The 22912-nt window shown below is 39.7% G+C and overlaps 1 protein-coding gene across 1 annotated transcript in view; it reads right to left on the bottom strand.

Moving 5' to 3' along the window:
• Positions 1 to 22233, bottom strand: part of LOC101164881 (tumor protein p63-regulated gene 1-like protein) — a 31446-nt gene extending 9213 nt beyond the window's left edge. The window contains exons 1-4 of the mRNA XM_004068296.4: positions 22101 to 22233; positions 21747 to 21965; positions 16197 to 16288; positions 9564 to 9740 (exon numbers count right to left, since the gene is read on the bottom strand). Coding sequence (XP_004068344.1) covers positions 9564 to 9740; positions 16197 to 16288; positions 21747 to 21944 — 467 coding nt within the window. The 5' untranslated portion in view covers positions 21945 to 21965; positions 22101 to 22233. The remainder of the gene's footprint in view (positions 1 to 9563; positions 9741 to 16196; positions 16289 to 21746; positions 21966 to 22100) is intronic.
• Positions 22234 to 22912: the final 679 nt, after the last annotated feature.

The following is a 22912-nucleotide window of genomic DNA, read 5'->3' as shown; positions in this document are numbered from 1 at the left end:
CGGGCTGCTGGCAAACAGTTCTGCACATTGAAAAAGTAAAGTTCTCAAGCTGGAGGCTCTACCATTGAAAGAGAATCAGAGCAGCATCACAGTAAACAGCAGGACTATGTTGATGTTTGTTGATTCATGTTATTCACTGCAGCAGGAGAAGCTCGTTTTTTCACTTTGTAATTGTTTCTCATCACTTCTGGACCAACAGTAAAACCCGACTTGCCTTACAGGTTAAACAACAACATCTATTATTACTGCGTTGTTTTTCGGATGCATTTTTTTTTTTTTTTTTTTTTTGCGTTCACAGAAAAAAAGTCAAGTCTTTTTATTAAACCCTTGTCTGAATTTTGAAAAGATTGGAGTCAAAGGTCCGAGCTGTCAGTTCCCACTCCAATATGTCATCTGACCTCCACCTACAGTCATAAACTGTGGGTAGGAGGATGGAAAGGTGAGCTTCAATCCCCCAAGGAAAACTGAAGAACTGTTGAGTTAAGTGGATTTTCGTTACGTACTTTTAATCATCTTGATTTTTTCAAATCTGCCAAAAAAAAGAAATATTTATTGAACTGTCAAACCTTTTTTTAAACACTTCTGCCAAAAGCGTATATGTCTTACGTTTGGTTGAAAACCAGTCTTACTGTAATATTTCAATAAATATTGGAATTCTAAAAAGTTAAAAAAAGCATGTGTCAATGTGCCAAACTCAAAAAGGAAACACTGTCAAATTTAAAATTAAACCAATTAACCTCAATGCAAAAAAGAAAGGACTATGAGTCGGATGTGGTGTTGAAATTGTTAAAAGTGCAAAGGTATTTCATACTGACATCAGCTTTGTTCCTTTAAAGTCTTTAAGTAGCTGACTGCTGAGTCACAGAAGTGCAAAAGCATAATGAAATCGAACACCTTTATACTCCGACGGTCTGGATGTAACTTTTTGTCTTTGCTCTGGAGCACAAAGTCAGCGCTGATCTGGAAATACTTGTGAAAGTTCAACCAGGAGAAGTAAAAGTGAAGATGGTTGGACTTTTCTTTGCTTTTGTTTCATGCTACAGTTGTGCTGTTATTTTATAATACTGACAGACAGAAAGCCATCCCACAAGTGTACCATCATCTGTTGATAAATGATCAGTTTAAAAAGTCATGGCATAAATACATTCTAAAACAATCAAATATTGACATAATGTTTTCTTCTATTGAACAACAATTCATTTGTTAATATACTATTTTCTAAAATGTTTTACTGCCTAAAATGCAATGAAAATTAAATTGAGTCAAAGCAAATGAAAATACCACTATTTGAAATTGAAAATATTTTTACATAACTTTGAAAATACTAAATGCTAAGTGTGCATAAATTTTTGTGTTTTCTGCTCCAATTCTTTTTATATTTGTAAAAAAATAAAAACTGACTTTAAAAAGTACGTTAGGAAATAACATCATTCTGCAATTTATTTGACTTGAAATTGAAGATTTTGTACATTTTATTTATTTTTATTATAACAAAACAATAAAAGATACATTATACTTTCATGTTTAAAGATTTTTGTCAAGTTGTAGTTTATAACAAGTACTTTTGTTATCGTAAATGTGCAGACTGACTTTTATGCCTTAAATGGATAAAGATAGATAGAAAATAGATAGAAAATAAAAAAGAAAAATTCGTAACTATTCAAATAATTCACATGACTTTTTTTCCAAGAAGTTAAGAAATAATGGTTTAAGCTGAAGAGCTACCTTTTTTTATGGAAAGAAAACTATACTCTTAAAACACTTTGGTTATTTTTTCAACTTACGGTAAATTTTGGAATTTCCTGTTAGGATATATTGAGCATTACCAGTTTTAGTGGTTTCATTTTTTTTTTACCGAGCTTTGTTTTTCTTGAGTTAAAATAACCCAGTTTTTTTTTTCTTCAGCGTTGGGTTAAAAACAACCCAACCTGGACTATTTCTAACTATGGCATTTTAAGAGTGTACGACTTCAGCATTATATGAATAAATATGTTGAAATTGCGGAGCCATGTAAAACAATTACTATAAAATGCAGAACTCTTCATCTTGATAGGTTTCTATTGTTTAATCCTAGTTTAACATTCATTCAATAATGAAAAAGCTTTTTCTTCCACTTTTTGACATCTCTGATAAGAATTTTTCCCAGAACACCTTTCTGTCTCTTTGCATTTGTAGCATTAAAAGTCCACTGAACACTTTCTGCGTGACAGAAGTTTAATCACATTGATTGTGATTTTCCGAGAAGCTGCTCTGTACTGACTCACTGCCCTCTACTGTTTAAATGCAGCTTTGTTGTGTAAAGGTGTGGCCATAATGTTGATGAATGAGAGCAAATTTGGTGTAGAGCAACCTTCAAAATGAATGAAAGCCGAACACATACCAGCCTGTAAAACCAAGTCCAGCTTCACGTGTTTGGAACAGTTGACCAAAAAATAAAGGGCTACATTATGGTTGATCCGACCTCTATAGGCAGAAGATGGGGGCTTTCTTCCCACTGATTTTCTGAGCTTTGAATCCAAAACCTTTCAGATCCAAACAGAAGACAGCAGCGCTTGGATCCTTTCCTGGCCTCATAAATTCATGCGCTCCTCACAGCTGCAGCTGAAGGCATCTTAGGAGCCGTTTCTCAAAACCTCCACGACCAACACTTCCAGGCAAGAAAATCTTACTAAAGACAGAAAAATGTAGATGCTGGACTTGGTAATTAAATCATCTAGACACTTTCAAAAGTAAAAAAATATTTCTTTAAAAATGCTGAAAAGACAACCCAACTAATGGTGGCTAAAAAATACTAATGTTGATCAGCAGCACAGCTGTAGGAGTCTTACCCGATCTTATCAAAACTGAGACGTAAATGTTGGTTTTAGCCTCTAAATAGAAATTAAACGGGCAAAATATGAAAGTAGATTGAAAAGTGCTAAAAGTGGAGGCGTGGTGCAGAGGGCAGAGAAGCATCATCAGTCAATAAGGTTGGTGTTTTTGTTTCCAGGTAACAAATGACCCCATGACATCACATATGGTGTTGTCAGGTAACACAGGTGAGCCCTCCAAACAACATGTAGGGAAAAAAAAATCTCTGATTGAATTAAGTTTCATTCATCTTACCGTTTCTGGGATGAACTATCCTTCGTCTTTCTTGCTTTTGTCTTAAACCTTTTACTCTTTTTTTATCTTGCCAGGATTTCAGGCCTCATTCCAGACGTTACCTGAGCTTTGGAAGATTCAATGTGCTGCTCCCATTTGCAAACAACTTTCCTGTTGGCATAGCTACCAACCATAACAAATTTTCAAAAGTGCCAGAAGTAACAGCCAGAATTGCTCTGACGACAAAGGCCGGAGGGAGAAAAATATAAACTCCTTGTATCATCACTTCAACTTCTTCAAACCATTTCGCAAGTTTTTTTTACAAGAATTGTAAAAGCACAAAGAAAAATAAGAAAAATGTAAACGCGTGATTTGGACACAGCAAAAGCAAAGTTTCTGTTCTGATTTGTTGCTTACTGAAGGGTTTTACAGCTAAATTCCCCACAAACCTAAATTCACACCGGCCTTGGCAACATGCGTTGAAGCAGCCACCCCCAATGAAAAGTCGATGGAAACGTGTAAAAATGGGCTTTTCGGGCTTCCGCATTCAAAACTCTTACGTGGCGCAACAGAGGTTTTAATTTTGTTTTGTTTCTCTACGTACAAAATGGGTGGCCATTTAACGCACACTGAAAGCTAAACCAGTTGAACTTTGACCAATCAGGGACTCAGATGTGGTAGTGACGTATGGGTAGCGTCCTCATTCATTCACAGAAGTGCAAGCTGTTTAAAAATCAATCATTAAGGAGTAATTAATAATCACGGTTTGTGCCCCTTAAAATTGTACGACACCAAGTCTTTCATTTATCGGAATAGAGCAGCGAAGGAAAAAGCCTGAAGCAAGATTCACGAGATTTGCACCAGGTCAACACTTCGCTCCAAGCCTCCTTCAACTGTAGGTACATGCACTGGTACTGAGTAGCGACAGTCCAGTGTGTATGGAAGCGTTTCTGTAGCATAATTAAAAATAAAAGTCAAAACCAGAAATGCTTTTTCATTTTCAAAATGAAGCTGCATTTGTTGATTCATAATTAAAATGAAAAAGCAATCCGCCAAAATGCTTTTTCATTTCCTTCTTCAACACCGCTTAATCTGTCACTCAATTAAAATGATAAAGAAAATTGGATTTGACATTTCATTTTCAAAAAGTTCTCTGGTAAATGGGTAGCAAAATTCATTTAGAAATGTAAAATTTGACAATTAAAATGAATTAACAGAAATGCTTTTTCATTTTCAAAATGTAACTGCATAAAATGACTCAAAATTAAAATGAAAAATAAATACTTCAAAATGCTTTTTCCCTTTCTACTTAAAAACCGCTTATTGTGTGTCATATTAAATTAAAAGGAAAATGCAAAGAGGGGATTGCATTTGCGTTTTCACATCCACCCTGCGAATAGTGTTGCATAATTAAATTGGACTTAGCATTTCCAGAGGGGAGGCGGGGCGATGGCATCAATGTTATCTCAGTGTGTCTGGCTGCTAAGAGGCACAGACACTAGGAGCAGTGTGGCCAGGCTTGTAGTCTTGTGTTAGCGGCAGAGGAGAGGGCTTTGTGACGGTTGTGCTCTCCTGATGAATGTACACAGTTTCTCGGGACTTCGTAGCAGCATTTCCGCCTTGTGCGGTCCGGAGTTTGGGACCACAGCCTCCTTCTGGAGCCCTGCTGTCCGCACGGTTCGAAGCTTCTCCCTCGGACTAGCTTTGTTTTCGGACGGCGCTAAACCCGGCCCGCTAGCCTAGAGACAAAGGTTGTCCGGGGAAGCTTCGAAGCGCAGGAGGAGGAAATGCTGCTTAAAGACCTGAGAAACTCTCAAATATCATATGAATTTGTGTTTCCAGTGGTGTCCAGGACAAAATAAAGGCTGATGTTATTCCCACAAATTTAAATCCAAGTTTTTCATAGCTGGATTTGCCGCCTGGAGTTTTCATCCATGGCTGATGTTTTTAGCACCAATTAACCTAATGCTAACGCTTCTTTCGGGTCCTTGCAGCCAAGAAAAAAGCTCTGACCGCACAGATTTAAAACATTATGAGCGAGCAGACCCTTAATAGTAATCATAACAGCAATAACAGCACATTTAGAAGATAGTCTCCTGCAGCGTGGCGCTGATTTTGCTGTTCGATGACCGCTGGAGCCCCACCAACAGCTCCAGCAGATTTCGCCATGTTAAACGTTTGCTGGTTGGACCAACATGTATCTTTTGGAGCTACACAGCCACGGATCCGTGCTTTTATTACTGTATTACTATCTTGGATGTCAATGTGTGGGAATTACATCAGCCTTTATTTTGTCTGGACACCACTGGAAACACAAATTCATATGATCATTTAGAGTTTTACAGATCTGCGTAGCAGCACTTCTGCCTTCGGTGATCCGGCTGCCGGTCCGAAGATAAAGCTAGTCGTCCGGGGGAAAGTTTCGACGAACCGCGGTGCGTCCAAAAGAGGACCACAGAAGGTGGAAATGCTGCTACGTAGTCCTGAGAAGCTGTGTACATTCATCAGGAGAGCACAACTGTCACAAAGCCCTCTTCTCTGCCGCTAACACAAAGCTACAAGCCTGGCCGCACTGCTCCTAGCATGTGTTTCTTAGCAGCCGGACACACAGAGATAGCACTGACGTCATCGCCCCGCCTCCCCTCTGGAAATGCTAAGTCCAATTGAAATATGTGACACTATTCGCAGGGTGGATGTTAATATGAAAATGCAATCCTCTCTTTGCATTTTCGTTTTAATTATGACACAGAATAAGCGTTTTTTAAGTAGGAAATGAAAAAGCATTTTGAAGTATTGATTTTTCATTTTAATTTTGAGTCATTTGATGCAGTTACATTTTGAAAATGAAAAAGCATTTCTGTGAATCCATTTAATTGTCAAATTAGACATTTCTAAATGAATTTTGCTACACATTTACCAGAGAACTTTTTGAAAATGAAATGTCAAATACCATTTTCACTATCATTTTAATAAAATAATGTGTTGAGGAAGAAAAGAAAAAAGCATTTTGTCTAATTGCTTTTTCATTATAATTATGAGTCAACAAACATCTGCTTCTCTGAACTTTTTATTCTCTCACATAAGGAAGTTTTTTACTAAGGAGATCAATAAATCAATGAGTGAAACAAACAAACAAACAAAAAAGGTTCCTTTCAAATGTTCCTTTTGAAAATGAAAAAGCATTTCTGGTTTTGACTTTTAATTTTAATTATGCTACACAATCGCTTCCATAAGTGTGAAGACCCTGTGCTAAAGAATCCACATTCAGCGCATTCTTGACAAGCATTACTTGCCTGGTGTGTACATAGCATCATTGTTTCTAATACATAGACAATAATTCCACTCACTTTCTAAACCTGCTTATTCCTGTTCAGGGTCACAGGGATGCTGGAGTGTACCTCGCTACTGTCCGGCAATGATTGGGCACACCCTTGACAGATCACCTGTCCATTGCAGGGAATTACACAGACGTAACAGAAACAAATCTCAAACTAAACTGAAGGTCTGCAGTGAGCCCTAATAGGCTTCAATGTTCATCCACTGATAGACAATCAAAGAAATCATTGTAGAGCAAACAAAGAGTTTATGTGATCATTTTCCACATGAAAGTTGACCGTTTTTAATACGGCAAAAGTGTAATTTTTTTCTCTGAGGAAACTCTCCAGACTCTGATCCAAGACGCTCACCCTGAAATTCTTTAACAAGGGTGCACACTGACATCAAGTGGTCAGATGACAACTGTCAGCAGGCAAATCAAAAGGAGTAGAACAGAGCAGACATCTCAAGACCTCAGGTGAACTGCAAACACAGGTTTTCAGGCAGAAGCTCAAAATGTGAGGCATTCAGTTTACAGGGAACAACAAGGAAGTAATGTTGGATAATAATTAAAAAAAAAACATCAGCAGGAAACTTTAATTTTTTTGTTTTGTGCACAAATTTTGAAAAATTATTAAAGCCAAACTAACATTATAAAATAGTTTTCCAAAAGGAAAGGTTATGTTTTTTTGAAGATAAAAACTTAAGATTCAGCTGTAACATCTCAGCTTCTAAATGTGCTGCATGTGAAATCTGAAAAGAAAGCCTTTATTATCTGTATTTAAATCTGTTTTGAAATACTGTTTTTAATGCTTGCATGTTCCACTACTGTACACTACACAAAATAGGTTAGGTATATTGTGAAAATTTCAGTGGATGTCATTTACAGTGTTTGTTTCACTTCACAGATTTTGGGGATAGATAGTTGTTTTGGGGTGATTGACAAACCTCATTTTATGTTTTCCACATCATGATCTCACCATGTACAGGTACAGTCTGTTTTACTTATTGAGGCCAAAACCAAAACACTGTTGAAGAAAAACCTTTTCAATGTGGCGTGAATGTCAACATTCTGTGGATATAAAAGGACAATCGTCTGGACAATGCAGGTCAACCACCCTGTTCACTGATGAGCGGTCTCCCTCCACAGAAATGGTGTTGGTTAGCATTGCTGGAGAAGGCGAGGTGAGGTCAACATGGTTCTCAGGGTTGGCATTGGTGGACGAGGTACAACAGACTGGACTGGCAATTGCTAGTCAGTGCAAAACTGATGTAGTAATTTTAGCTGACCTAGTCACTGCACATTTTTACCTCAGAGACATCACAGAACCATCATCATCCCCCAATTCCACCAGCACACCCCAAACTTTCTGTTCATGGAGGAGAATACTCCACCACATGGTGCCAGAATTGTTAGAACTCGACTTAAGGAAGTGGGAGTACCTCATATGGTATGGCCAGCGATGACCCCTGACCTGAACCCCAAAGAGCTTGTCTGGGACCAGGTGAAGCAGAGACTGGATGATGGCACCCAACCCAAGTGACCTGGCAGAACTGTATGTTCTTGTGGAAGAGTGGAACACCTCAGAACATCATGAGGCTAGTGAGGAGCATCAGATGTCACTGTCAGGCTGTGATTGAGGCCCATGGTAAAAAACATCCCCTCAAGTGACATGGTCAATTTTTGTTATTTGGGGCCATATTTATTTTTGTCTTCATTTTGGGGGAAATAAATATCAAACTAATGAAAATTGTGTTTCTTCTCGTTCATTATTAATGATATCAAAGGGAACTTTTACATAATTCATTAGAATTTAGAACAAATAGAAGAAGCACTCATGTAAATAACAATATTCCTAACTTATTGTGAGTAATGTGGTTGATTTTTTTGTCCATCGTGCACAAACTCTGCACACAATAGCCACTTACTTCACACACTGTGTGGGATATAGGAGTTGCATTGATGTAAAGATGATTGAAATGCTTCAAACCTAAAACATCAGCTTGTCAGAATGTAAAGATTAGCTCTGGGAGACGGTTTTCTGGAGAGATTGAAAGGTTAAAGAAATGCATGGATTTACACTGGATTCTACAGTGTCATTCCTCCTTTAACTCTTCCAAACAGGACAAACCAAGACAGAACTGTGCTAACTGAGAAAATCCAAGCCTGCATCTTCATCTAACCTGTAAACCTACACATGTGTGCATCATCTCTGGGAGAATTCATTAAATGAATAAACTGGATGAAGTTTAAGACAAAAACACTGAAAGACTTCTGCATGAGAGAAACTGTGGGCCAGAGATGATGAAGATGAAGTGACGGTGTGTTTAAAGGTCTTTAAAGTCTTTAGTTCTGAAACCGTCTCCTTCCTTCTGGACTTTTGTGAGCATTTTATGTATAATTCAACTCAATGCGCAGAGATAAAAACCCAAATAAAGCCATGCTCTATAACCTCTTCACAGTACTTAAGTTTTAGTCATCAAATTAGTTTCCGTTGGTTTGGTGTCCCCTGAGCCATCTTTAGAAGGTCTGGATGAAAGCACTGCATTAATTTGGCCACTTATCAGTTAAATGACAGCTCCAAGTGACAGCCACGCACTTCTTAGCCTCCCCCGCATCGCTCCACTTCCTCTCTGCACTGATACAGTGTTTCCCATGTATTTATGTGGGCCGGCAGTGGCTCAGGCGGTTGAGCAGGTCGTCCAATGATCGAAGGGTCGGCGGTTCAATCCCCACTCCCCCCAGTCAACTGTTGTTGTGTCCTTGGGCAAGACACTTCACCCTCCTTGCCTCCAGTGTGGCTCCACTGGTGTGTGAATATGCATGAATGATCCCAGGGGCCGTAGGCGCAAACTGGCAGCCACGCCTCTGTCAGTCTGCCCCAGGGCAGCTGTGGCTACAACAGTAGCTACCATCACCAAGTATGAATGAGGAGTGAATGAATAATGGACACTTTGAGCGTCTGGAAAAGCGCAGATAAATCCAATCCATTATTATTATTATTATTATTATGTCCTTATGGTACTACAATGAAAAAATACATTAAAGTAACATTGAGGTTGATTTTGTGAGACTGTGCATGTTTCCTGCCTTGTTTGTTCATGGAAGTATCTGAAATTAAAGCTGCAGCTCTGATGGAAAACTGCAGGTTTGGAGGACTTACTTGAGCAGGGAGTGTTTGGGGAAATTGAAGGGGCCGTGAACCAAGCGGTCTACGTAGTTCAGGGAGATCTTCTGGATTTGCTCACAGAGGAACATGACGAAGTCATATTTGAAGACCATGAGGGTGTTGTCTGTGATGACAACAAGGCGCTCCTTTTCGTTGTTCCAGTGGTCCACTCTGAAACATTATCAGACACAAAAGGTTGGAAAGTTCACGTAAATCATATTTTACAGATGATGAAAGAGCATTAAAAAAAAAAGAGCATAGCATGGAAGTTCTGTGCTGTGCCATCATTACATAGTCTCTTCTAAAACAATAAACACAATCAGCACAGCAAAATCACTGCACTTTTAACTATTAACAAAACAAAATCAATACTAGAAATGTTGCCCAAAAATCCCTAATCTTTATTCATTCTCTGCTTATTGGATTTATAAAAAGATATTTCTTGGCAACACATCAATTCTGCAGTAAAGGATGAACCTTGAGGACATAAAAGCCCAAGTGGGCTCAGTTTGAATTTGAACTTGGCTCGATGTTTTATTCTTTTACTTCCACGGGTTTTTGTGCTTTCTGTTCTTTGCAAACTTGACAAAACTGCCTGTCAAAATTATTCTGCATTAAAAGGCAAATGTTTGTAATTTTGCATAAAGCTATTTGCAAGATATCCTAATTAAGAAACCATGACATCAGCAAATCATTGCAGGATTCACCAAAATACTACTGCAAACATCTGCTTCTCTGAACTTTTTATTCTCTCACATAAGGAAGTTTTTTACTAAGGAGATCAATAAATCAATGAGTGAAACAAACAAACAAAAAAGGGTTCCTTTTGGAGCTGCCTTTGTTCATTCAAACATTTGGCGCCTTATTTTACTTTTGTGAACTACAATTAAAAATTGGTTGTGTTATGAAAGAGTAGTATTTAACAATTTAGAGAAATAGATGTAAACAACTGTAAAGGATACACAGAGGTACACAGATCCACAGATATAAACTAAAGCTACAATCTCAGACTTTTTACACTTTTGTTGCTGTCTCCCACTCACCGGTTGGATTGCAAAATTTTAGACAGTTTCTTTGAAATGGTTCTGTCCTTTGTTTTTTTTAAATTTTAATTTCTTTACTAAAACCTAGAGTTACTTTCTGCATTCAAATCAGTGAACGCAACCATAAACTAGCTTGCGTGAAGCCACACCCTCTTCATTATCACAACCAGGCCTCTTCATGTTTTTTTTTATGATGAGTGTTCCGAGTTTTTTTTTCTAATGGCGTTGTTCCATCTACCCTCTTCAATAGAGCTGCAGTGAGGGGTGAAGGCACTGACAGGAACAGGGAGAGGATGGAAAAACTGGTGCAGAGATGCATTCTGGGATGTCCCCTAGAGTATGTGACTTTGGTGGGTGAGAAGAGAATGTTAGGGGAACTGGAATCCATTGTGGACCATCCTCTTCATCATCATCCTCTGCATGATACTGTGAGTGCACTGAGGAGCTCCTTCAGTCAGACGTTAACAGCTCGCTGCAGGAAGGAGCGCCTTCACACAGCTTTCTTCCTGTCAGCTATTAGACTCTTCAACTCCTCACTAGACAATAATTATCGTGATACATTTTTTAAGTGTATTTTAAGTGTTATTTATTTTCTTTTATAAATAAAGCTATGGTAAAAAGATAATTGTCCCCTTTGTGACATCAAATAAAGTGCTTTCTAAGCGTATTGTACATACAAACACACTTACATAAATGAATTAACAGAATTAAAGAAATAAATAATCCCTGTAGTGCTTAAATTCAAGTTTTCTTTATGTAATCCTTTTCAAAAGTCATCATTTGATTCCAAATTATTTTCAACAAGCATATGGTAATTTTAGTTTATGTTAGTTTATCTGCGCCACTATCGGTTTCCCATTATCTGTTATATCACAGTTTGTACCAGCCTGAAACCTGCAAATTGCCGTCCCTTCAGCTGCACGCTCCCATCTCTGACAAGGAGCTGCAAATGTGTGTGAAGGGAAACGGGAGGGGTAGTGGGCTCAGGCAGCAAGGTGAAAACCACGCACTAATTAGAACACGCTGCTCGTCACATACCACACACTGCAGTGTGTGAATGTGTGTAGGGATTAGGGTTGTGCCGATGGACGATGGTATCGTCCATCGTGATGGTTGACTGACATCCCGATGGAGAGACACCATCGTGGTGCCACGCCCCCGGCACGCTGCCAGTCGACACCAAAAGACACGGTTACATGTGCAAAATATCTTGATGGGATCAATGGTCGGATTAGAATCCAACCGTGTAGATGGGCCCAAAAAACTTTTTCAGATTATAAAAAACATTCACATGGGTCACACTTTCGGTCGGAATAAATCATTCGCACATGCGCAGCAGTGTTTTTAAAAACCGGAAGCGAAACTTAGTTCCGCCGAGCGGCTACATAGATAGATACGTCAGCTCGGTTATTTTATTATTATTAAACAAAATTATCTCCTAAACGTGCTTTTATTAATATTACGGTTATTATGAAGCGCCTGTTCGCTCATCATTTTAATACGTGTGGTCAGTGCTTTTTCTGTTGAAAAACGGAGCCGGAAGCCAGGATTAGCAGTATGCTAACACGGGATAACAACATTAGCATGAACATAAATCCATGCGTGAAACGCTACAATCTGCATCTTGGCTGCACGTAAATATGTGGGAATAACATTAGCCTTTATTTTGTTGGGACACGACTGGAAACACAAATGTTTGAACGGTTTCTAAGGACTGAGCGGCCTTTCTGCTTCGAAGCTTACACACTACGTTAGCTAGCGCTCCGAGCTCTGCCCCGACACACACTTTACCGGGAGACCCGCTTCTCCTAAATTCCGGTTGCTCTTTCACGCAGAGCTGCGGGACGGATCACAGTCCTAAATCTCCCACACGTAACAAAGCATCCTTACTTCCCCTAAAGCACAAAACTTTAAGTCCGTCTGCTCTGCTAGAGACACGGTCGCTCGCTCCACCGGTCTAATCAAACGCAGGACCGGACCACTTCTCTTCTATTTTGTTTATTTGATTTTTTTTTAAAGTCAATTCCCTCAGTTTAGACTGGATCATCGTGGATGAGTCATTATTTGGGAAATAAAATAAATAAAGTAAAATGACGAATGGCAATTATATATATATATATAAGAACGAAAAATTAAAAATAGCCCCCCCCTCCGACGATATCATCGTCCATCCTGATGGTTGACTGCAAACATCGTCAAGTGCCAATTTAGGGGACATAGCCCAACCCTAGTACTGACAATGTTTGGCTCCACGTATGCATGTCAGCAATCTTTCTCACATATAAAGAACAATAAGACCAACCTACGATCACGTTTAACGGATGAAAGTCTCAACGCCTGCATGAAGCTTACACTCACCACGTATCAACCAGACAAGACCATCAGCAAAACCATGCAGCACCAGAAGTCACATAATGGTAAGAAATACTCATTTATTAGCAACAGTCTAATGTAGCGTCCCTTTCCCACGCTGAGGCACGGAGAATTAACCTCTTTTAAGGTTCTTTATTCTGGTTACTGCAGGCCGTAACCAACGCCGTACAACTTATTCAGCAACTCCTGAATCTCCACCGCTGAGAGCTCCCCCCAACTTTTTATTTCCCTGCTCCCGTAAGTTAGATTAAAGGGTTCAATGATTAAAGGGGACTTGAATATCCTTTCAGTTAATTCCAAGAAAATTACAATGACACAAACTGTTCATTTAACAAATTTTCCCGAAAATTGTAAACTTTGATAAAGTAAGTTTAAAAAGAAGAAATAAAGTTGTCTGTTTTTGCAGGTCTTGGATCTAATTTGCATTATGCAACAACATCGAGTCATTTAAATTATTTGTAAGACTTTTTTGCTGCTGTGATGATTGATGCAAACACAAACTTTTTTTTCTATTCTTAGCTATAGTGCAAGTCTTTCTGTTGTTTCTGAGTTGATGACTGCACTCTGCATAAGTGTCCTGCAGAAAAGAGAATGTGATCTGAATCTGCAGTAGAAAATGCCAGGCTGGCATTATGAAGCTGAACAATAATCTCTGTTCAAATGAAAGCACAAATGCAAATGTACTCTACAGCTGAGAGAACATAAACATGTCTAACCCTTTAATTATTTATTTACTTTGAGCTTACCTTCTCCAAATATCATGTATACTTTAAATGTTTCAACTCGATCTACACCATGTTTAGTGAAAGGTTTATTTCTGTATTACCAAGAGGATCAATTTGACATTTTTGGCCTACTTAAAAATGTGTTCAACTGTTGAAATAATTTTCAACGTTACAGGGAGAGTGTGATGTCAGATGTTGGCCTATGATCCAAAACAACAGCTGGCTGATCATGAAACAACCAACTTTAAAAAAACTGAAACCTTAAGGTATTTTCTTGCTTTCAATTAGTCTTTCTGCTGCTGGTTATAACGCAGGACAACATTTTAGCAGGAGGGACCTCGGCGAATAGACAGCATTGTGAGCTAGAGCATCTTCATCACAACTACTTTTTCTTTCAGCTGTTCCCTGTAGGGGGCGCCACAGCTGCCTTCACCTAACCCTCTCCTCTGCATCCTCCTCACTAACACAAACCATCCTCATGTCCTCTTTCAACACATCAATCAACCTCCTCCTTGGTCTTCCTCATTCCTGGCATCTCCAAACCTCATCCTTTTACCAGCATCATCACTGTTCCTCCTCCCAATGTGTCCAAACCATCTTAATCTGCTTCCATGCATTTATCTGTGTCCTTGGGCAGGACACTTGCGCCTCCCTGTCTCCAGTGTGGCTCCACTGGTGTGTGCATGTGTTTGAATGTCCCAATGATGGTCAGTGTGCGCACACTGGCAGCCACGCCACTATCCTCCTGCCCCAGGTCAGCTGTGGCTACATCAGTAGCTTACCATTACCAATTATTAATTAGGATTGAAAGAATATTGGACAAACATTGTAAGAGCTTTGAGCGTCTGGAAAAGCACAGATAAATCTAACCCATTGTTATTTTTTTAACTCCAAAACATATAGGATGATCTGTTCCTCTGATGGATTCATTCCCGATTCTATCCATCCTCTCCAGACTTCTTCATCCAAGCCACAGCTTCTCTTTCTGTATTCTGTCAGACTTTCTCTGGATCTACAAAGACACAACGCAGCTCCTTCTGACCATCTCTGTTCTTCTCCAGAAGCTTCCTCAAAGCAAATATAGCATCTGTGCTTTTCTTCCTTTGTGTGAAACACACTGTTGCTCACAAATGCTCTCTTCTGACCTCAGAGTCTAGCTTCCACTACTCTTTCCTACAACTTTATTGTGAGACTCATCAGCATAAATCCTCTGTAGTTTCTACAACTCTGCATATTTCAGAGGTCAGGCTAAAGCAGGTTTGTTCTTATTTTGTAGGAGAGTCAATAATTGCTCAATAAATGACCATCCTGTTGTTTGGATTATAGGTGAACATCTGGGTGACGTTTTGCCAATGAGCAAATGTTTTCTCTGGAACATCGTGACAAGTATGTTATAACATATCAGACTGACGTGGCCCTGCGACAGACTGGCGGCCTGTCTAGGTTGTACCGCACCTTCGCCCAACTTAGCCAAGGTAGGCCCTGGCAGCCCAGTGACTCTGACAAGGATTCAGCAGGTTAAGGAAATAGATGGATCTGACTGACATCAGACAGACGTGTTGTTTTGAATTTCAGATGGCAATTCTTCATGTTTTGATTTAGGTCACACTTTGGAGTCGTAGTTAGTATCCTTCCTAATTTTTTGATCTTTTCTGAACTCGTATGACACATTGGTCAGCAATGTTGTGAAGGGCTTTTATTTTGCAGTCTAGTGTTAGTCCAGAGGTTTAGATTCCGCAGAAAAGGTTGTTTATGTTCACACATGGACACCATGTGATTATAGACTGTAAGAGTTTAACTGTCCTAACCGTGACCCTGGCAATCACCATGCGATATGAAAACCAGATTTTGTTTGTATTACAAAAGTGTTTAGGCCAGAGGTAAAGAAAAAATAAACTGGCTAATTGTAAGACCGTTTGGATAAATTAGTCCGACTGTATTGAATGTTTGGGATGTTTTTCAGAAAAGTGACAAAACATTTTGGTTAGTATTCTCACTATAAAGAAAATGTCCTATGCCTACACACACAGAGCAGTGCAACCCCGTTCTGCATCTAACGGCTCGCTGAGCTGACAGTTTTAAATGTGATAGCAGCTGGCAGCCAAAGGCCAGGAGAAAAAGACAGGTCAGTGAACAGCTCCAAGATCATAGGAAAGGTGTGGGTGAAGATCTTCAACTGCACTCTTGAAATGAGCTCAGTCTAACATGAGACGAGCTCTGGGACTTTACAGAAGTTTTTGCAGAGATGGAGCGTGGGTGTGCTCGCTCTGACTCGGGTTAGGAAGAAGACCCTGAGAAGTGAAGATGCATGTTCGGTTGACAAGTTAATGACTCGTGTACGTCAATGTGACACAAGTCACCTTTGTTTCGGCATTTTGCTGCATAACACAAGCAAAGGTTTGTTTTCACAAGCCAAGTGGATGGTGTGGATTTCAGGTGAGGCTTCCACGTGTAACACATTTAACTTCATGCTCTCATGAACTCACTCTGCCATCAGCCAGACGCTCTGCACATTGCCGTCCTCCTCCTTATTCACCAGAGCTTCAACGTCTTTTATGGCTTGATTTAGAGTGCCGGGCTGCAGAGACAGAAGTGAAGAAAGTTTCATGTCTGATTAATCAAAGCATCTGAACACAAATGAGGACGACGCAGCACAAAATTCAGAGCTCAACCTGTCCGCTTTGAGTATTTCCTCTGTACTACTCCATCCTGGGACTTGGTTTCATTATTTCAATGCCAAGTTGGAAAATTTACAAAGATTATGAGTTCATGCTGAGGACTCTTCTAATCTGAGCCTGGTACTGCGTCGGACTGAAAATATGGGATGCATTCCAATTGTAACACCCCCCCCCCCAAAAAAAAAAAAAGAAAAGAAAGAAAAGCACAGCAGTCCTGCACAGATACCTTTGAGATGGAAATTCCTGAAGTGGGAGGACAAAAATACTTTTCTCAGAAAGCTCATGGGGACAAAAGAGCTCAGTGAGGCCAGCTTGATTTAGGTACATTAAGAAGACGTCACGGATTTCTACCTTAGATTTTATTAAGTTACATTTCCTTTAGTAACATTCAAAAAATATATATATTTCTGAGAAAATTTAGTCTTTTAACAATAATGTCTACCTTTATTCAAGTGGATTTGGGTTGAAGAATAAAAATATTTTCCTCTGTAAACCCTACTAGACCGTATTTAAATACCAACTCTATTGTTTTAACATTTTTTTTATTAATGATTATAACCATAATGTAACCTCAAAGATTATAATGATTACAAAGATTATAAAACCATTTCGTTGATTTCTAAATTGATTGTTTATTTTGTTAAGTTATAAATAATAAAACGAATTGTGTTGAACGTATATAATTTACTTTCTTTATTATCATTCTAACTTATTTTAAAACTGCATTTGATCTCTGTTGACCTACAAATTGCAGATTGTTGTGTTGGGGTTTTTTCTTCTGCACATACCATCTGGAGGAAGGAGATTCTGAGAAAGCAGAAGGAGTCTGGAAAACAAGCTGATTAGGACACAACTCAGATCTGCAAACCGATACTGCCATGTCTACAGCAAAAAGTTTAAACGAGTGTATTGTTAACCACTGACGTTGCATCTCTTAGACCATTTATTCTTTTTTGTAACCTGGGCAACCCAATTCTTAATAAAAAGACAAGGACGGGCCAACTTTCTCAGAGCTGCATGAGCAGATGACTGAGCGTGTCTGTCTCGGCTCTCCTCGCGATAAATCGTACTCGACTCCTGCCTGTAAAGGTCTTCTCTGACCTCATGAAGACCGTGGCCTCGGCCGGTGCGCTTTAGTAATCGGCCACTTGAGGCTCCTCTCACCGACTGGGAACCCAAAGGTTGAGGAAACTCCGAGGAACAGACCAGTCAGTAGTGGTGAGTAACAGATGATCTAGTGAGTAAAATGAGTTGTGAGAGTGAATATCTCACGTGTTGAGAATTCCAACCTAAAGCGGTTGTGGCACAATGCCTGATAAGTCGATACACTTGGTAAAACGTGTCCTCCCCACTGAGGTGAGGGTTAGGGTTAACCCTAACCCTATTTTTGAGTGATTCTGAAGCATGTAGAACAGTGTTAAGGGTTAGAACATCAAATTAAAGAGTCGCCGTTCGAGTAGCTTTAGGTGGCCTAATTCTTGTACCCTTGACTGAACCCATCTGGATAAGGTAATTGATCCAGAGGGAGATCCCTGTAAAATGATATTGCTGTATTCCCCTGGATGTCCCAAAGCACCATGGCCAGTTAGTGGTCAAAACAAAATGTTAAGATCTAATGGTGTGTCACAGTTATGATGAGGTGTACTATTACTGGTCTTAAGATATTGCATCTGGACCTCCACACAACGTTCCAGAAAATCTATTGGCTAAAGCGTCATTGGGGCTCACAAAACAAGAAAGTAAAATGAAACACCTGTAAGTCTCAGACTAAGAGAAAATTCTGCTGTCTAAGAAGGAGCAGCTACACCTGAACCAACAGCACCAACTCCTAAACTGTTTGATAATCCACCTTCTTATAAGCCTGACATTTTTGTTGACCTCTAAATTAGAATAGAAGTGTTGTGATGTTACTTTGTAAAGGAGTGGGGGGATTGAGGATGAACGCATTAGTGTTACCCTGAATTTACACTGATCTGTCTACAGTGCATCTCTGTTGCGTTGTATGAGGAGTCTGTCTCATGACCGTCAGTTCATTTACATTGACTCCATTGCGTCTCCGGTCCCCCCTCCCACATGGATTCCAGAGGACTGGTTTTTCCTGTCACTCCCGCGTTGGGTTGCTCGTCTTGTTCTCTTTGCTCATTCAACACTTAAATGATCAAAGGCTACTCTCTCCTTCCTAACTGAGTCTTTGTAAAATACATATTCTGTGTCATACATGATGTTATGTTTTTGAACATCTACAATTAAACTTTCCTCTTTCATTGTGGTTTTATCCGCAATGTGAACTTTTGTTATTGCGTGAGCAACAGAGACGCAACGCAGACGAACCACAGATGCACCCCAGACAGACCGCAGATGCACCGCAGATGCATCGCAGACGGACCGCAGACGCATCGCAGACGGACCGCAGACGGACCAGTGGAAATCAGCCTTTAGTTAAACTGCTGCACCAGCTGCATGTGCCAGAGCTCCGCACAGACGGAATATGTGTGTGTGTGTGACTACAAGAGAGACGGGGGAAAAAAAAGAAAAACATAACTATTAACTGCACTAGTTATATATTAAATAACTCATTTCAGTGAAATGGTTTATTTTGTTTAGTGTTAAATGTACCTAAGTTGTTGTATTGTGTGTTTTTGTTTAATTTTGGGAGAACTGTTAAAGGTTATTGTTTGGGTTATCCTGTGTTTTGTCTGTGTTTTAGCAAACCAGCTGTGGTTTTGTGTGTAAATTGTGCTTTTGTTTTAATTGGTTTGAAGCAAAATGGCAAATACAAAAATAAATAAAAATCATTGTGTCTATCATCCTCAAAGTGCAGGCCTAGTGAAAAGAATGAATGGAACAATTAAAAAGACGTCTAAGAATATACGTGGCAGAAGCAGGACAACAATGGACTAGATGCTTAGACTCAGTAAAGTCGTATTTCAATTTTGCCCCAAATGTCACCGAAACATTACGCCTCAGAGAATATTGTACGGAAGACCTTATCACTCATTTATGTTTGATAAACCTACTGAAATAACTGATGAGTCTGACTCAGCAGAATACATGACTAAAGTGTTACAATACAAAGAAATCCAATAGAGCAGGGGTCGGGAACCTTTTTGGCCAAGAGAGCCATAAACGCCACATATTTTAAAAATGTAATTTCGAAAGAGCCATACAATAATGTAGTGTCCCTTTCCCACACTGAGGCACGGAGACGTAACCTCTTTTAAGGTTCTTTATTCTGGTTACTGCAGACCGCAACAAACGCCGTACAATAAATTCAGCAACTCCTGAATCTCTCCCGCTGAGACGAGAGCGCTTCTCCCAACTTTATATTCCCCTGCTCCCGCCCTCCCATTTCCCTTATTCGGCCCATAGCTGAACCCCATTGGTCCAAATTACCTAACAACAGGCTGAGCGACAGGACTGAGAGCCAATCAGATCTCTGCTTGATGCGTTCAATGAACCCCAGAACTTTTAACGCGGCCCAACAGCCACCCAGTCCAAGTCAGTATGCAACGATATGTTTAAAACTAAATATACAAATGAATATGTGTATTTGATGTAATTTCAACATTTTTAAAGTACAATAAGTCTGTGGATTATTTTTAATAACATTGTTGTGCTGTTGCTAATAAATGATGAGTATTTCTCGTGGTAGTTTTGCTGATGGTCTAGTCTGGTTGGTTGATCCATGGTGAGTTTCTGCTTCATGCAGGCGTTGAGACTTTAAACGTAATCTGAATGTTCTGTAGATGTGAGAAAAACTGCTCACATGCAGACGCGGAGCCAAACACACACTCACACGCTGCAGTGAGTGACGGGCAGCAGGTTTTACGTTTTTACAATCCCAGCGCGATTCACCTGCTGCCTTTCCCCACAACGCTCCACCCCCACCCTCTGCTTTCTTCCTCACACATCCCGTCCCCGCAACTGCGCACTCTTTCTCAGAGACGGGAGCGCACAGTTTTAGGCACGGCAATTCACAGGTTTCCAGCTGGTAGAAACTTTGTCAAACAAAAGATAATAGTAAACTGATAATGCTGGCGCAGATTTTTCTCTCCAAGCATCAATACTACTGCGCGCCTCTGGCATCGCATCGCGCCCGAGAAGGACTGGTCTAATGAAAAAAAAAAAAAAAAGTCTAATTAAAGATTTGTCTGCGAGCCACATGTGACCATCAAAAGAGCCATATATGGCTCGCGAGCCATAGGTTCCCGACCCCTGCAATAGAGTAACCACATGCCTGACCCCCCTGTTGCATTACAGGAGGACAAACTGATCCAAGTGAGAGATTACGTACTGGAACAGATGATGAATTGGAAGACCTGGTATAGGGATTGTGATTCCTATTTTATAGCATTTTGAAGCAAAACAATTAAATACTGAAGCCCCTACCAAAGACACGACCACCCAAGCTATGAGCCCGTTGACAAGAGTTATTGGAATGAAAGTCCTTAACGTACAACAAGTAACTGTAACCGGAGTAACAGCATGTGCATTATTGTACTCAGCTCCTGTCTCTGTTAATACTGTCTTGTGTTTTCAGAATTAACCTTGACAAATCTTTACTCATACTTGAGTCAGTGTTTGAAAAAAAAACTACTTTTCCTCCTTTTACTCGGGAAATACTTTAAACTACTGCAACTTTTACTCAAGTATAGTTTTCTGTACTTCTGTTGCCAATGTGAGACCTTTAATTTGCAGAACTGATGTTGGATCCTGTCGTTTTGATGAAGATCACATAGTGTTGATAGTGAATAATTCTCAGATCTGAGCTGATAAAGATGCCTGGTCCGGTGCAGCAACAGACCTGTAACTTTCTTCATAGGAAATCTACACCATTGCTGGTGTCAGAAGAGAAATAATATCTTAAAATAACAGTGGAGAATAACTAATGACTTCTGTTGTGTAACTTTTAAAAGTGCTCTAAATGATACGTTTCTTTAAAGTCACTTTTTTAAAACGAAACAGAAAAACTGATAAAAACAAATTTAGAAAAGGAAATTAACATTTTGCATAGAAATTTGTATTAAACTTCCAAACAGAAGTTGAACCCATGTAACAGCACAACAAACACTTAACTCACTGCAAGAATTTGAGTTTCTGTTCTGCTAATCTTGAGGCGGGTTTGGGTGTCTGTCAAGCATGACTTCACTGTGACGTCCTACTGTGACCTGTGTTGAATAGTTTCACTGAGGTCACTCAAAGCCAGTAGAAATGCTGGATGAACGAGAAGAACCACCTGATGTGATCACTAAAGGACAGCCTTCCAGAAAACCTAAACTAGTTTCCTTATCTTATCTGCCTTCATATTTCACATTTTATATCATTTTGTTAGCTCAAGTTCTTGTTTAGTACATTTACCCGCAAAACGAAGAACTTCTTGAATTTAAAGTTCATCAGGGAAGACTCCGCGGAGAGCTTGTCGAGCTTTGCGCGCACCGTTGCGCACGCAGACTGCAGCTCCTCCGCGTCCTTTGCGCGTTCCGAGTCCTGCTGGGCCCCGGTGGGGGGGCTGAGCTGACTCTGTTCTGCAGGTGTTCCCTTCTCTTCGGTTTCCATGCTTGGAGTTTCACAACAGCCCTGTGAGAGAAACGTAAAACACGAACACCAGCAGTTCAGTCTGGAAACCACCAACGTGAAAGTTCCCCCGTGACAGGTCAACCCCCACTCCTCAAACGCATAACATCACTGCTGGAACTGACAGCCCACACTTACCGCTGAAATCCGACACAGATGATGGACCCCGACTGATGAAGTGAGCTGGAGCTACAGGTGAGTGACTTCCGTGTTCCGGGTCCGCGGTGCTTGAGGGCGTGTCGCGCTGCAGCATCTCTGCAGACAGATGTGACTCGCCAACCCAGTCTGACTCGCACCTGCAAGTCTGCGTCCTCCTCATGCAGCTTGACTGTTCAATTATGTGACATCATTCACGTGCTTCTTTACTGAGATGATTGTATTTTAACCACAAGAGGTTCAGATTCTGTAGGTTTGTATTTTTTTTACATGTCTGCACATTAAATATGGAAGCGTTTCTGTAGCATAATTAAAAATAAGAGTCAAAACCAGAAATGCTTATTCATTTTCAAAAAGCTGCATTTGTTGACTCAAAATTAAAATGAAAAAGCAATCCTGCATTTATTAAAATGATCATGAAAATGGTATTTGACATTTCATTTTCAAAAAGTTCTCTGGTAAATCTGTAGAAAAATTCATTTCGAAATGTCTAATTTGACAATTAAAATAAATTAACAGAAATGCTTTATCATTTTCAAAATGTAACTGCATCAAACGACTCAAAATTAAAACGAAAATCAATATTTCAAAATACTTTTTCATTTTATACTTTAAAACCGCTTATTCTGTCATAATTAAAACAAAAAGGCATTTGCGTTTTCACATCCTCCCTGCAAAAAGTGTCTCATAATTCAATTCCACTTAGCATTTCCAGTGGGGAGACGGGGCGAAGTATATGAAAAAGCATTTTGGTGGATTGTTTTTTCATTTTAATTTTGAGTCATTTGATGCAG

The sequence above is a fragment of the Oryzias latipes genome, chromosome 4 (genome assembly GCF_002234675.1).
Source record: "Oryzias latipes chromosome 4, ASM223467v1".
NCBI classification, from domain to species: domain Eukaryota; kingdom Metazoa; phylum Chordata; class Actinopteri; order Beloniformes; family Adrianichthyidae; genus Oryzias; species Oryzias latipes.
This window is presented reverse-complemented; position numbering and strand designations above follow the sequence as displayed.